This window comes from Dipteris shenzhenensis, chromosome 6 (genome assembly GCF_047967505.1).
Source record: "Dipteris shenzhenensis isolate YYH24624 ecotype China chromosome 6, Dip_SZ_1.0, whole genome shotgun sequence".
NCBI classification, from domain to species: Eukaryota; Viridiplantae; Streptophyta; class Polypodiopsida; order Gleicheniales; family Dipteridaceae; genus Dipteris; species Dipteris shenzhenensis.
Window position 1 is genome coordinate 49,918,490 of NC_141601.1, and position 16,526 is coordinate 49,935,015.

Genomic DNA, 16,526 nt, shown 5'->3' on the forward strand with positions numbered 1-16,526 from the left:
TGAGCCAAACAATGGCTATATGCAAAGAATGAGCCTGCCAAAGAACCTTGCAAGTAGAACCCTGCTCAAAAGTCTGTACTGAAAACGACAGATGCACGAAGCAAGAAGGCCCTGCTGGTACACTGACTGTACGACGGAAGTATGGATTACCGTATTGTACGGTATGTACAGTATGCAGGTGTACAGAACAATACTGCGAACCATACGGAATCTGATGCAGGAACTGGTACGGAACTGTACGGCGAACCGTACAGTATAGCAACGAGCTGTACGGCTGACTACGATGTACGGCTGGAACAGGCACTGCAACTGTACGGACATACGATGCAACAAACGGAGACTGTACAGATTTGTTCACGAGCAATTGTACGACGATTTGTACGTACAGTCCGAGATCTGTACGACGCTGTCGACGAGGTGGGAGCTATAACGACGCACGTGTGAGCTGTACGAGATAGTACAGAAGGAAGCACAGGTACAGTGCGGGACTGTACATAATCAGTCCGTACAGATTGTACGGACGATGAGCGATTGGAGCAGGGAGCTGTTGGGCTGGAGCCGGAGGCGAACGTGCAGCAAGAGCAAGAGCAAGAAGAACCCGCTCTGATACCAAATGTGAGAAAGGGAGAGAGCAACAGCGAGAGCAAGAAACGGGAGAGAGAGAGAGAGCTGGAAGCTTAGTTGCAAATAGATGAGTGTGAGTGTGATACAACTGAAGGAGTGAGATAAGATTTTGTCCTAGTGACAAAACCTTAGTAGTCACCAACCATAGTTAGTGGACTAACTGCAGTTAGGGGGAAAAACCTCTTAAAGAGGGAAAAGTGCCCCTAACTAGCTTATTAAATTACATTGGTCACTACTAAATTATATCTATAATTCTAACAATCTTTTCACCAAGACAATACCCAAAGAAAAGTTTGAAGCTTTCCGCAAGCTTTAGCCTTACTTCTTTTGGTAATTGACACATTTATCTGTACATGATCACATTACCACTGCAAGGGGAATTTGTTAGATCATGAGTAGTGTGGTGCAATAGACCCTTGGGATAATTTTTCCTCCAATTTTAGTAGGTTTTCCCCCCTTACGTTTAGTATTGGGGTTAGCTTCCTTTGTAGCGTGACTCTTGTATTCTCAATACATCTCCAAGTTTTGTTGTTCTCAACTCACCCCATTCCCAACAAAGAAGCCCTTGGATTCCTTTATCCAAGATTTCGAGAAGGTCACAGCTAAATTTTCCAAGTTTAGCTAGTAGACTCTTCACCTCTTCTTAATTTGTAGCCTACCGAAAGACTAACAGAATGAGATCAAGTATCAGAAGTTCAAGACACGCAACTAAGCAATCCATTTTGTGAAGATCTAGGACAGTCGCTCACACAAAAGCATGCAGGACCTTCGACAACCGATTAAAGTGGAAAGCTAAAGAAGAAAAGCAATCGAAAGAACAGCCGAGCCAGCAAATCCTAGTCCAAACTTGAAAAGGCTGAGCAGACATCAGGGCCTGTTGCAAAGATGCCGTGTATCAATTCACCGAAAAAAACTGAAGCTTTTAATGAAGGCCAAGATTAGGCCAAGTTAGTGGGGCTTAGGTTACATTAACTTCCTAAGTACACTAAGTGTCCTAACTGTCTTAGTCTATAGTCCAAATTTGTCCTAGGTGATCTAGGGAACACCCACCCAGCCCACCTTTACCAGCCCCTACAAGGCTGTTTTCAGCCACCTTCTTCTAGGCCTCTCCATCACATTTCAAGCTATGAGACAAGTAAGAATTCACAGCCATCCAGCACACATGCATGCATTTGGCATAGTTGGACAGCAACAAGCTTTATTACATACAATGAGACAGTCAAATGCCTATGGAGTGAACATGGGGCAAACATGCCTCTCGTTTTGGGCAGCTTATGTAGGGCTTTGAGCAGCATGTCTCTAGTTTTGGGCAGCTTATGTAGGGCCTTGAGCAGCATGCAAAAAGCCTTAGGGCAGCTTAATTACCATCCACAATCTGTTGTACCCCATTACACTGGATGTGTTGCATTAAGTATTTTCTCAGTTTGGACTTATTGAGAAGATTGTCATGCATCAGATTTCAAGTGGTCTCCAAGATGAAATGCATGTTGCCTCACGGTCTAGTGCATTGCAAGCACAAAACGCCTTGCATGGTCGGGGCATATATGACGGTTGTTGTTATGCTAAATGTGGAGAAACGAATGCCATAGATCAGCAACAGGTATGATGCTGAGAGGAGTTATCACAAAGGCTAAGCAAACCTATAAAAATAGACACTCAACATCTGAGGAGAATGCAGTTATGCCGATCCTGGTAATGCAGAAGCCCAGCCATACTACGCCTCTCCCTAATACGCACTTCAAAGCCACAGAAGATGCCTCGATATGCAGGACAAAAATCTGGTTGTTTCCAGGTGCAAATACAAAAGGGTTTTGTGGGCATAGCTGCTCAAATAAAAAACAGCAGCCCACATGATGGAAACAGATATGGTGACCAAGAGAAAGAGGGATGTTATATCAGTTTGCAGGACCAATACATTGCTCCAGATGATGCCCTGGCAGTTCCACAGCCTAATAGAAGAAATACCTATATGCAGGCATATGGAACAAGCCTACATAACAGTGACAATGAAGCAGGCCTGATGCATGAACATTGAAACGATAGATGATGAACCAAGCAATGATGAGCACATATATGATAGAAATCAAGATGGAGATGCTTACCAGCGGATTTGGATGCACTTGCACGTGATACATTTAGGCATGCAAACTTTGAGGACAAAGTCTCCGGGGAGGACGTGAGTATTGAGCATTGTATGGTCTCCATAAAGAAAGAAAATATAGAAGATCACACAGATGAAAGCAAAGGATGCCAAACTAAACTTACTCACAATGATGAGGAGCAACTTGTGCAGCATGAACAAGATATGCATGACAGCTTAATCCTAATCCTACAGCTGCATCACAACACATTCAAGAGCATCACAGTGGGGAGTATGGCCACAACTGTGACATAACTCATGCCTTTCACTACTGCTTACTAGGTGAGTATACCTAGGAGTTTTGCCTTCTACACTTAGCAGACATAATGAGAACAATGGCATCTCATAGGAGTGCTGTAAATGCAAGGGCAGGACTTCAGAAGGGTGTCCTCGTGCTGCCTACACACATGATAAATATTGCTGCCATGTGTTGGCACTTGCAACAAATCCATGTGCACATGATGAGGCTGGACACAACTATGAGGGTGATGTCAGGACTACTAATTATAGTTCATCAAGGTATCACTAGCCTATGAGCTACATATTCGAAAATATGTAAAATCGTTCCTTGTCCAGTAAGTTGCAGAAATAAGCCAACAAGACAAGACCCGAGATTCAGCTATTATGATTGCAGTCCTAACGTAGTGTGATGTTGAGATTTTTGGGCCACAAATGTTGGCAGATATTATTTATGCTTCTTTATGCTGCATGCAGTTATTTGAGCTTTTCAACAAGGAACGTCCAGGAATATTGGTATCACAGGGAGACTATGTTTGCCAGTTCCCTCATTACAAATCTTGGGTGAAGGGACTACGCTTTAAGTGTGTCAAGCCTGGTCACTTGTCAAACGCATGTCCATTAAACCGTGGTAATGGTAAAGCTTGAATTATGTAATTCAGTTTCAGTATGATTCAAAATCAACAATATTTCAGTTTTGCTTTGGAAATGCTTTGTTTATTGCAAATGGGTGGATGTGATGCTTTTTGGTGTATTTTTTAAACCAAAAATTGTTTTTTGATGATGATTTATTGCAATATTTGGACACACACACACACAGGAAGCAATTCTCTAGCGTAATAATGTTGAAAATGATGTTGCTATCAGGAAAAAGTAGCAATGGAGTTAAGTTTCCTGCTGTTTCTTGCTCTAATAGTTATACTTCAACAATGGCTACGGCTGCCTACATGAATGCTTTAATGGTGGGTGAGCAGTGTGCGAATGGACTATTCATTTCTCTGTATCATTATGATGAGGATCAGCTGACTGAAACTTATACACAGGTCTTGACTCGATTAGTCGAAGCACTTGGAGTGATGATTCACCCAGGCTCAACTAATTCAAAGATTATGTCAAAGTATTCTAGCATGTTTCCAAAGGAACTTCCTTATGGTCTCCCTTCTATGAGGAATATTGAACATAGCATCACACTTATGCCTGGTGCGCAGTCTATGTTCACATGGCTCAACAACTTGTGATTACGGTTAGTAAAGGGGTAACTGCCACTGAAAGTGCAGATTCTGCTAAGGTCGGGACTAACACCGAAAGTCTTGTTTCTGCTAAGGTTGGGACTAATCGCATCCCGCTTTTTTGGAGGAGGGCAAGGCCCATACCTCGTCATTCGAACCCGTGTTTTCAAATTCACAATCTGTCACCTATAGGTTGTGACGTTTGGAGCCGTTGTATGTGGACTGAGGAGATTGATGAATGTTTCAAAAGCAATTGAAACATGAGCTCAATGAGCTCATATGAGCTCCTATGCTGCAAACTGTGGATCCTAGTAAACCATCCGTGGTTAAACGGATGCAAGTGAGTGAACTATGTTGTTAGTGCAGCATTGTTCTATGACAGTAGACCAGTAGCTTTTGAGAGTAAAACTGAGCAAAAGTATAGGTGGCCAACGCATGAAAAAGAGTTGTATGCTATTATTCGCGCATTGAGAAAGAAGAGACGTCATTTGTATGGATCTACTTCTGTGGTATCGTCGATAACTCTTATTTAAAGTATTTTTGCAATACTTTTGACCTAACCCGGTGTTCGAAGCTGATGCCAAAATTTGACCTCAAGAACCCTTATCGAAAGAGATCTACCAACAAGGTAGCTGATGCCTCACGTAAGAGAGTCATACAGGTCAAAGTTCATCTCTATGAAGCAAAGTTGATTCACAGCTACCAATTCTGCTCACCATTGTCCAAAGAATGATATGTTCAAACATGTGTAGGATGAAGTACAAGCTAGGAATGCCCCTTTTAGGAAAATTAGAGAGTAGCCCCTCTTGGAAGCAAGAGAGTATTCCATTTGGAATGCTGTGCTTTTCTAAAAGGGTAAGGTGTGTGTACCGGAATGAGAGATATGAGGGGTAAGTCACTCAAAACTTTGGATCTACTCAAAAGAACTTTCTTTTGGCCTAAGGTTAATGTCGAATTTTATGTTCGAACACTGATAGCACTAGCTGCCCACTAAAAGGGGCCCACCTACTAGATGGATGTGAAGTCTACCTCAATAGAGACTTGAGGAGGAAGTCTATGTGGAGCAGCCACAAGGATTTCAGACCATGAGAACCATGGTTTGCAGACTGAAGAAGGCACTCTACTGGCTGAAACAGGCTCCCCAAGCATGGTATAACACATTGACAATTACTTTTCACAGATTGGCCTTTCTCGACGTTCATCTGCAAATCAATCTCTCCATTCAGAGGGGGATTGGATGAGGGTGATGCTCTTTGTCAATGATCTTGTCGTGACAGGGGATTACAATTTACAACAGCAACATGAAGAAGGTGAAGACTCTCTTCCATGAAGACTTTGAAATGACTGATCTTGGTTGTTGCATTACTTTTTAGAAATAGAAATATCGCAGGAGAAAGAGAAGACTTTCCATCTTCAAGAAAAGTACAGTACAAAGAGGCAATGTTGCCCATGGAAGTTGGGAACAAACCCAGCAAAGAAGATTCTTCTGAGCTAGTGGACTCGACCCAGTATTGGTACCTTGTGGGAAGCTTGCTCTACCTCACAAACACTCATCCTAACATTGAATTCTCAGTGGGGGTTACTTTGTCAGTTCTCACCAAAACCTCAAGAGAATCAATGGCAAGCTTCCTTGCGTATGTTATGGTACTTGAAGGGTACCTCAGGTTATGGGATCAGGAGTCATTTCCTAGCTCAGTAAGAAGCAACCCATAGTCACTCTTTCATCTAGGAAGGCACAATATAGAGGCATGTATGGCATCCATCATGCGAGTCCACAATGGCTCAAGAGGATCCTCGAAGACATGGAGGTTCTACAGGATGAAGCGGTGGATATCTTATGCGACAACCGAAGTCGTATTGTGATCGTCGCGAAGAACCCAATATTTCATGCTTAGACGAGCACATTGAGGTTCACTACCACTTTATTAGAGAGCTGATCATGGACGACTTCATCGAACTGACTTAGAAAATGCTGCCGATCTATTCACCAAGGTTCTCTCGTGAGCAGATGGAGCATCTCATTCGACATTTGGGGATTGGCCCGCATTGAATCAATGAGAGGAGATGTTAGAAAATATCACTGACCCACCTATGAGACCCCATATGAGGAGGACATCAGGTAGTGTATCTGTAAGCAAGCAAGGGTAGGCTGAGCTGCAACTGAGCAGTTGTGAGCTTTGGATTGCACACAGCAACCTCTGTCAGCAAAAAACAGAGCAGAAAAGAGGTGGCCTTTTAGGCACCTGAAAGGATTGACCAATGGATAGAAATTTGGACTGTCCAGGTCGACTGACCTGGAAGTCAACCGACTAGCAGGTCGGGTCAACTACCAAACCACGCCGGCCTGATCTGTTGACCTGGTTGTCTGGCTGGGACAGAACCAGTTGGTCAGTTTTTCGGGTATGCTTGCCCTACATAAGTGAGGCCTTTGCCTCACTATCTGCATCCCACAAAGCCCTTTCAAAGGCACACAGGAGCAGACCTTTCAGAGCACCTCTACCTACACTTACACCTCAATTTGCACAGTCCTTGACTGTACTTTGCCCAGCACCCTGCTAGATGTTTGTTGCTTCAACCTAAAGAAGCTCGACCACTTTTGTGGTGACCTAAGTTAAGACACCTAAGGCACCCTATGCCTACATAAGTGTGAGCCTCAGCTCATTTAGTGCATTCTTGGGATTGGGGCCTCCTGACCATGTCCAACTAGGAAGAAGCCCGTCCAGACCGTGATTCCCTAACAACATCTATGCGCGGATTCAGGGTTTGGACCTCTAGCTCAGGGGTGATCCTTGCGAGAATCTACGGTTGGGTGGTGATGCACTAGCCTACACCATGTGTCCTTGTGTCTGTATACGCAGGTGTTGCAGGTAGTTCATAGACAGAGGATTGTCGTTGGAGCCTCAGGTTAGCAGTGGCTAATGTGTAATGAGTAGGCCTCCTGCCCCACAACATTGTGTCTCTAGAGTGAAGGAGTAAAATGGATTCTACTCTTATATGGAATGATTGAGAGAGGCTATGGATTAAATCATATCCTGTGATACTTATTGTTGTTCAAACATTCTCTTCTTTGCTGCAACAGACCCACTTTGCTGAGCCAATTGTGAAGCCAAGTATTAGTGAATCTATAATTGTGATATGCTTGCAAGCAAAAGATTGAACTGGCTCATACAATACAGACGTAGATACACTCTTCATGTTTTGTCCAAAACCTCAAAGCCTTACCCCAATCACTTCCACTGGCTGTGGGCGCTGATCCCTTGGTTGATCACAGAAATTTCTGTATTCTTCAATATCTCGTATAGCATAAGCAGACACCTGAAATAAGCATAACACAGGACCTTTCTATGAAACAAAGTCATGCAGATATACATTTGTGATAGAATGTATAAGCTCATACTTCTCAAATCACCCCCGCAGCATCAGTCAGCCATCATATACAAGGACTTTACAGTTTGCACAAGTATGCTGTCAGCAACATAAAAGGAATCCTTGATGTAATGTCTCACCTCCACATCACATTTCAATTCTTCAGGGCACGGTTTCACCTTAAAAAATCTCTGAAGCAAGAGGAAACAGCCATCATCATTGTCATAAAAGACGAGATCAGACCCAATAGAATGTGAAGTAAAGATTGAAAGCATGCATGGTATTCATTAGGGGACAGAGATGGCATGAGGCCAGAAGAAACAGAGATACAATCAATGAGTAGGTAAAGAAAATCTTGGAGAATCCAAGCTTTTCCAGAGCTCCAATACAAGCTACATGTCATTTGAGAAAAAATGAACTGATTACCTGTCGATAAGGCCTTTCCGGGGTCCTCCAAAAAGCCTGTCCAACACAACTTTGGTCAATAACCTAAAGACAGACAGGACTTCAAAAAATGTCTATTAACAACCAGCAACTTATTGAATAACATACAGACAGATAAGACTTCGTAGGCAAAAGATGTTTATCAACAACCAGTTGCAGGATATCATAACGTTTCATTGCATCACTGTAGATGTCACTTTACAGGCTCGCAAAAGATCCATCTCAGAAGAGAAGACTGCATTGCAAGTCACCTGTTCCATGTACAGAACTCTTGATCCATCTGTAAGCTCTGCTGCTGGGCACCCAATAAATCTATGCATGCAGTTCAATCAAGGTTGACCACAAAAAAGGGACTCAATTTGGTTATCAACAAAATTAAGAATCGTAATTTACAATTTGACCCTTGAGGCAAGAAAAGCAATCCTTCTTCCAGCTCAATAAATATAATTAGGATGATCAAATATTCGTGCAACCATAAGGATAATTAGGATGATGAAATATTTGTGCAAACATAAGAGCTTAAAACCAAAGAAATTTTTAAATTGGGAGAATGTCACCTGAGATTGAAATAAGCCTGTGGATCACGCATTGCTTGCTCCGTTGAAAACTGGAAATCCACCAAACTTTTGTTATGAGTGATTACATAGAAAAGCTAATAGACATCACTGAGTAACTAATTCAAAGACCAATAAAGGCAAAACAAAACAACATCTGCAGGAACAAAACTTTATTCCCAGCAATTGTGGGTTGAAACGCTTCAGGAAGAATTGGAAGATGAAGTTTGCTTCTCAAATAATACTTTAACATTAAAAAGTAGATAGAAAGTCTCACTTGTTGCCACCATACAGGCTATTGTGCCTATTGTGTCTCAAATAACAGGAAATTCAGAGCCAATGTCATGCAAAATTATATTGCAGGAGAACCACCATTGGAAAAGAGTTTACTTCTAGACCTTATTAGTTTAAACATGACAGCTTACTTGGCTTAGAACACCACTCTTGATGAAAGGTAACTTCATTGAATCTGTGACGTTCAAACATTAGCTTCCACACTATTAAATGTAGCAGTCTTAAATATTGAAACTCTCAATCTTCATCGATAGTGAATCCGAGCTGGAAAATGTGTTAGTATTACTGATACTGTTAGCCAAATACCAAAGAATACAGACTGTGCATATGACCCTCATGCATCTCGCCAGTGTCATAGATCTTGCCATTTCCCAAAAGTTGCAGCCTGTTAATATATTAAGCGTTCCTAATAATTTAATAACTTGGACAGGAGACCTCAAGGATAGCGCCAGGCTCAATGGGGGTACACCGCTCAACTGTTAAAAATGGGGAAACATAGAGGAAGGAGAATGAGTGAAGACACGAAGAAGGGACAAACATAAATCAAAGAGAAACACGGGAAGAGAATGAGTGAAGAAACAAAGGGGGGACAAACGTAGATCAAAGGTTAGCAAAGGAGGGAGCCAGACCATTGAAAAGTGCATGAGTGCACATACGTGTGTGCATGGTCTATGTGTATGTACGTGAACAAGAGAGTACAAGTACTCGTGAGCACCTTTGCTACTAGCTTTTATAGTTCTACAAAATAGGGTTAAATGCTGTCTTATATTACCATCACACTTGCAGGGTAATGTAAGTGTACTCTACGAACTAAACACAACGCCAAAACACATGTTCTTCTTTTGGTGGCTGTTTGCTACTCGAAGCTGTTTGCCTCACCTTATTCTCGAATCTGAGCACCTGTTATGTGATTCTTTTGAACTTGGAACCTAATGAAATCCAATAGAACAGGCCCCCGCCTGTTCATTGCTTAGCCCTGCCTTCCACCAAACTAATTCAGCTGGATACAGATCTGAATTCAATCTGCTTTCGCCCTGGAGGGTAGCTTCTTGGATGACCTGAAGAGCATGGTGCAAACCTTCTTGGCCTCCAAGGATACATGGGTATAAATACTAATGAGATGCTAATAAAGGAGTTTATAGCAGAACATAGGCTACAATATGCTGTAGAAACTTGAGCGCATAATACAGTTAAGGAGACCACAAGTCGAGATCTAGTGTAAGACAGCAGCATTTGCATGACTTGCTGATATGGTGGGCCTCCGTCTTTGGTTCTCTTGTGTGCACTGCAGCGCCACACTCAGCAACTGCTTGATCTGATCCTCATGCTCGTTGTACTGTTCACGCAGCTTCTCGTCCACTATATCCATTCTATCGTGTGCACAAAGGTCTTGCCTTCTTCCCACCTACTTCGTCTATTGGCCTCCGTCCACTCACCAGCTCCTGCATCGCAAGGATCCCGTAGCTGTAGACGTCACATTTCCTTGAAAAATGTCCATATCTCCAACAAAAGTTACCACAATAACTGGGGGATCGATCAGAAGAAGTTACAACTTGTAGGTGGCTCACAAGAGATAATTGATATTACAGCAGTGGGACTAGGGTAGTACCAAGTGCCATGTATCCAAGCGTGCCTTGCATGTTTTGAGTATAACTTAGATGTTGCGGTGACTGACATCACTTTGGTGAGACTAAAGTCGGTAAAAGCAACCCCTACGAATGAAAAGAAAGATCCAAGAGGCGAAAGGTCCTCAAAAGGAGGACTCAAACATGATAAACTTGAGACTTCTTCATTATTTCCTTGACGGTGAGGTTTAGCAGAGTCAAACAGGATTTCCATCTCTCAAAACAAGTACTTGTTAAAGATTTAAATAGAGAGAGAGGTGTGTTAAGCCAGGCAATCTCCAATTCTCCAGGACCAGATAAACAGGTACAAACACCACTGGTGCCTCTCCAAATCCTCTCAAAGAAACCTCGCATCGGAGGCAAAAACCACAACCAAAGAAATGTCAAAAGCCCCGGTGCAGAGGAGAAACAAAAATAAAAAATTCTTTAAAAAAATTTTTCTGGTCTGACCAGATCTGGCCGACCAGATTGACCTGGTTGGTCAACTCTGACCAGGTCGGTCAACCTACAGGTTGACCGACTTTTTCTGCCCCTTCCTATTTAAAGGGGGGGGGGGGGGCTAGGTATTGACACATTATCTCTTCTCCAGCTCCAGAGGTTCCTGCACACCCTGAGCCACTTCTGCCTCCTGGCTGCCTCCTCTGCTGCCTCAACTTCTGCCTCCTGGCTGCCTCCTCTGCTGCCCTCTTTTCTGCCCCAGATCTGCTCCTTCTTTCTGCTCAGATCTGTCCTCCTTTCTGCTCAGATCTGTCCTCCTTTCTGCTGCAGATCTGTCCCCTTTTACAGCTCCAGATCTGCCCTCTTTTCTGCCCCAGATCTGCCCCTCCTTTCTGCTCAGATCTGTCCTCCTTTCTGCTCCAGATCTGTCCCCTTTTTCAGCTCCAGATCTGCCCACTTTTCTGTTCCAGAACAGCCTTCCTTTCTGCTTCAGTTCTGCTCTTCTTTCTGCATCAGATTACCTCCAACTTCCGCTCCAGATTCCGTTCTTTCTATTCCAAATCTGCAGCAACCCCTTCATCAGTTTGTTGTCTCAGATTTGGTTCAGTTCCAACTTGTGGAGCTAGTGCAGAAGTCCACTACAGTTGTCAGGACTGAAGTTTGTTTCAGAGCTTCTCTTCACTTGTACTAAGTTCCGTTTGTGATATATATATCTTCTTCAGCCATTGATTGTCTTCAGTATTGTTTTATTTGTCTCCAAGTATTTTCTTTATATGGTATCAGAGCCAGGTGTGCCAATCGACACCTGAGCCTTGATCTGGAAAGCTTGGAAGATAAATCAGGTGATGAATACCTCTCCAAACTCTTTAAAGAATTTGCTGAATTCCAGAAATGGAAGGAACTTGAAGCAGGTACCCGCACACCTCGTGCCTCTACCTCTCCACGGTTCTCTCCAATACGTCAACAAGGACCTCTATTCAACTCAGAAGAAGCTGAGCAACATCTCAAGTTCGGTGCCAACGAAGAACAAGTATCCCCTGACGAAAGAGGACAGGCCGGCATGAGAACATTGGATTATTCGACAGTGCCTATTCCACAAGAATCAGTGCAAGGTATGATGCCCTATTCCCTTAGTGCAACTCCTTCTGTTATGCAAGGCATAGGAACAAGTAATCACGAGGACACAGATCCATACATGCATGTGAACACTCGCAGACGAGAAGGAAGAAATGCGTCTGACAATGAGTTTGCTTTCGGTTCACATCCCTCCCTCCCTCCCTTCCCTCTCATCTCTTCCGCTGCCATCTTTCCTCCAGTGGTTTCTCATCCTCCTCCTCCCATGCCACTGGATTCCTATAGTTTATTTCCCTCTATCTCTCCCGCTGCCTCTTTTTCACCTCTCATGTCTTATCCCGCCTCTCATATTCATCCCTCCCCCTCAGGACCTTTTTCAAATTCCTTTATTCCTCCGGTGATGCCACCTCTCCCTTCTTCTCACTCTGCTACTATTCCCAATTCTCTTCTGCCTCCTCCGGTTGCTTCTCCCTATCATTCTATTTCTTCCCCTCACCTTGTCTCTGCAACAGCCAAACATGCTTTCACTGATATGACTCGTTTTAACGGGTCTAATTATACCACATGGTCCAATCTTATGCGCCATGTGCTTGATTCTCAAGACCTATGGGAACTCGTTCAAGGTACCGAATCGCCACCTGATCCTCATGTTTATCCTCCTCAGGTAGTTCGTTCGTGGCGACATCGTAATGCCACTGCCATTGTTGAAATTATGCAAGGTCTTTTACCTGAATTTCACTCTCAATTACAGCATTTTGATCTTGCCTCTGAGCGATGGGCACATCTCACTGACCGCTATGCAGCTCGAGATCATACTCGTCGTATCAATCTTGACCATGATCTCCAACAATTCCAGATTCTTGCTGACGATGATCTCAAGGTTAAACTAGCCGATTACCGGCGGTTAGTTGCTGAATTTGCCACAACTGGTCCTCCCAAATCTGAGGATGACCAAGTTACTTTCTTTTTAAATAAACTTCCGCCCAAGTATTTCAGTTTTATGCAACAAATCATTTCTCAACCTTCTCTTCCTACTTTTTATGAGTTTAAATGTCAACTTTTGCGTTATGCTCGTCTTTACTCTCAGGTCCACCAAAAACATAGCATTCCTGCTTCAGAGGGGGCTCTTCTCTCCGGGATTCCAAAAGATCAACCTAGCTCCGGAAAGCCCTCTCCTACTCCTAACCCCTCTAGTAGTAAACCCGCCTGGCACTCCCTTCCCAAAAAGAATAGATTTTGTCAGCATTGCCAGAGAGTTGGGCATATTGACGATGAATGTCGCTCCAAAGCCAAAGGCCTTCTTCCTCAGCCTCCCACCATGACTCCTCAACCACCCCGTTGGACTCCTCAGCTCCCTACCACGACTCCTCAACCACCCCGTTGGACTCCACAGCCCCCTACCACGACTCCTCAGCCACCTCGTTGGCGTCCTAGGGGTGGTCCTCCTCCTCCTCCTTCGAACACTGGTCTCTGGAGACCCCAGGGCCATGTCACTAATCACTTCACTCCTTCTCCTCCCTTTATAACTCCTGAAGGTCTGTCTGACTGGTCCACCGGAGATTCTCTAGACTTCACTTCTCAAGCCTTGATCCATATCACCGAGCTTGACTCCTCCTCTTCCTTATCTGGGTCAGCTTTTCATACTCTTTCATGTGACTCTAAATCTTCTTGGATTGTGGATAGTGGAGCCACTCATCATATGACCCCTCATCCTGATCTCTTCATTTCTCGCCAACCGGCAACAGGGGGAGTTCGTTGTGGCAATAACTCTGTTGCTACTATTCATGGTGTTGGTTCAATAACTTTTGATACTGACAAAGGTCCCAAACTTGCTCAATTGGATCAAGTGTTTTATGTGCCCCAATTAGGGGTCAATCTTCTTTCTGTTCATCAACTTTGCCTCCTTGGTCGCACAGTGCTATTTACAAAGATGCATGTTGACATCATAGATGAGTCCTCGGGACTCCTTCTAGCTCGAGGTGATGCTCAACCTAATGGTCTGTACTTTATAAATCAATTTCTTGCGACTCCCTCCCCTTGCGGTTCTGAGTTTCATCGGCTTTACGGTAATGCTACCCTAAAAGATCCAACTGACACAGAACGATTATGGCATTATCGTCTGGGACATTTGTCCTATGACTCTTTATATGAAATGTCTCGGGATCATCTAGTTGATGGCCTACCTAAATTATCGCGCGCTAAAGATATTTGTCATCCCTGTCAATTAGGTAAACAAAGCCGCACTCCTTTTCCTTCTCATTCCACTTCTCGAGCCAGTGAGATTTTGCGTCTAATTCATCTCGATATTAGTGGCAAATCTCATGTTCCGTCCCTCAATGGTTCACATTATTTCTTTTTAATTGTGGATGATTACTCTCGCTATCAATGGGTGTTTTTCATGAAAGAGAAATCCGACACTTTTTCTTTTTTTGCTACTTGGGCTCGCTTGGTTATGAACCAAACAGGCAAGTCTATTGGGATTGCTCGTAGTGATAATGGTGGTGAATTCATTTCCCATGAATTCACTCAATTCCTTCAAGAGCATGGTATCCAACGCCATCTTACATCTCCAAATTCGCCTTCCCAAAATGCTCGTGTCGAACGGCGACAACGTTCTGTCATGAACATGGCCCGTTCCATGCTTTTTGCAGCCGAGTTGCCTGAACGTCTCAAGTCGTCAATACTTCTGTCTATATCCTTAATCGCTGTCCTACTCAACCCATCCCGAACATGACGCCTTTTGAGGCCTTTTATGGCTATCGTCCTTCTATTTCTCATCTTCAAATCTTTGGTTGCCGCGCGTACACTCATACTCCCAATGATACTCGCGGTAAACTCGAACCTCGTGCTGAACTTTTTCTTCTAGTTGGCTACTCGGCAGAAGCCAAAGCTTATCGATTATTTGATCCTCGTACAAACAAAGTTTTGGTTCGCCGAGATGTGGTCTTCGATGAAAGAGCAGTGCTTAAAAATTCCTCTATTCTCTCTACTGATGACGTCTCCACTCCAGTTCCTTCCGACAATTCTCCACCCGAAATTCCTTCCTCTCCTCCCGAAACATCTCTCCCCCCACCCATTGCTTCTCCTCACGGCCCACTGCCACGCTGGTATCGTCAAACTATGAAGGATTCCGGGATTATTCCTGTCGAACTTCCTCCTTTTGGTCCGCGCCGCTCTACTCGAATAACTTCTTCTACTGCCACTGCCTCTTTTTTTACCACGGCCTATATCATACATTCTGAACCTGCCACTTGGCAGGAAGCAGTTAAAAATCCTGCGTGGCATCGTGCTATGGAACAGGAGCTTGAAAGTATTGATCGCAATCAGACCTGGATCTTGGTCAATCGACCCACTCACAAAAAGGTCATCGGAACCAAGTGGATCTTCCGAACAAAACTCAAAGCCGATGGCACCCTGGACAAATACAAAGCCCGCTTAGTAGTGCAAGGATTCCGCCAAAAACATGGTATCGATTATGAGGAAACCTTTGCCCCTACTGCTCGGTTAACTTCCTTTCGTCTTCTTCTTGCCTTAGCTGCTCATCACCACTGGACTATCTATCAAATGGATGTCAAGAGTGCCTTTCTCAATGGCTACCTTGATGAAGAAGTCTATGTGACTCCCCCACCAGGTTTTTCTCCTCCTGGCCATGAAAATAAGGTTTTCCGTCTCCGCAAAGCTCTTTATGGTCTCAAACAAGCACCTCGATCATGGTTCCACCGAATAGACACCTTCCTCAAAACTAATGGTTTTCATTCTACTCCCTTTGATCCAAATTTATATATCCATCATTCGTCAGAGGGGGTCTGCTTTATTTTACTCTATGGCGATGATCTTTTGCTTTTAGGCTCCACTCCCACTACACTTCAGTACATTAAAACTTAACTCAGCATCACTTTTGAAATGACTGATCTTGGTCGGCTCTCCTCATTCGTGGTACTTACTCTTATGGTTTACATTTCAGACCAGGACTAACCCTACAGGGATACACTGATTCTGACTGGGCTGGTGACCCGGACAATCGTCGTTCTCATGGCGGCTATATTTTCTCGTTTGGCTCAACACATGTTTCTTGGTCTAGCCGTAAACAAGAGACTGTTGCTGGTTCTTCTACTGAGGCTGAATACCGGGCCTTGTATGATTGTACCACAGAGGCCATATATCTCCGACAGTTTTTGGCAGAATTGCACTTTCCTTGTACTGAACCCACGATCCTCTACGTCGACAACAAAAGTGCCATTGCTCTCGCAGGCAATCCCATTTTTTCCAACCGCACCAAACATGTTGGTGTTCACTTTCATTTTACTCGCGAGCAAGTGGAACTAGGTACTATTCGGTTGATCTATGTTCCAGCTGCCGATAATCATGCTGATATTCTTACCAAGCCGGTTAATCGCCCTACTCTTGAGCATCTCTGCCCACGGTTGGGGATTGGTTTACCTCCTCCTCTTTAACAGTTTCTTTTCTCTTTGTGTACTTAAGGAAGTGAACAAATCCCCTG

General features: G+C 43.8%; 1 protein-coding gene across 3 annotated transcripts in view; it reads right to left on the reverse strand.

The window, feature by feature from the left end:
- LOC147901290 (chromophore lyase CRL, chloroplastic-like) overlaps window positions 1–16,526 on the reverse strand; it is a 43,382-nt gene that overhangs the window by 10,626 nt on the left and 16,230 nt on the right. For 2 of the 3 annotated variants that reach the window (XM_087375609.1, XM_087375608.1), the window contains exons 2-6: window positions 8,598–8,647; window positions 8,292–8,352; window positions 8,023–8,058; window positions 7,737–7,787; window positions 7,453–7,545 (exon numbers count right to left, since the gene is read on the reverse strand). In XM_087375609.1, the coding sequence (XP_087231735.1) occupies window positions 7,453–7,545; window positions 7,737–7,787; window positions 8,023–8,058; window positions 8,292–8,352; window positions 8,598–8,647 (291 nt within the window). Of the gene's footprint in view, window positions 1–7,452; window positions 7,546–7,736; window positions 7,788–8,022; window positions 8,059–8,291; window positions 8,353–8,597; window positions 8,664–16,526 lie in introns of all 3 variants that reach the window. The other variant, XM_087375610.1, reaches the window with a different exon arrangement.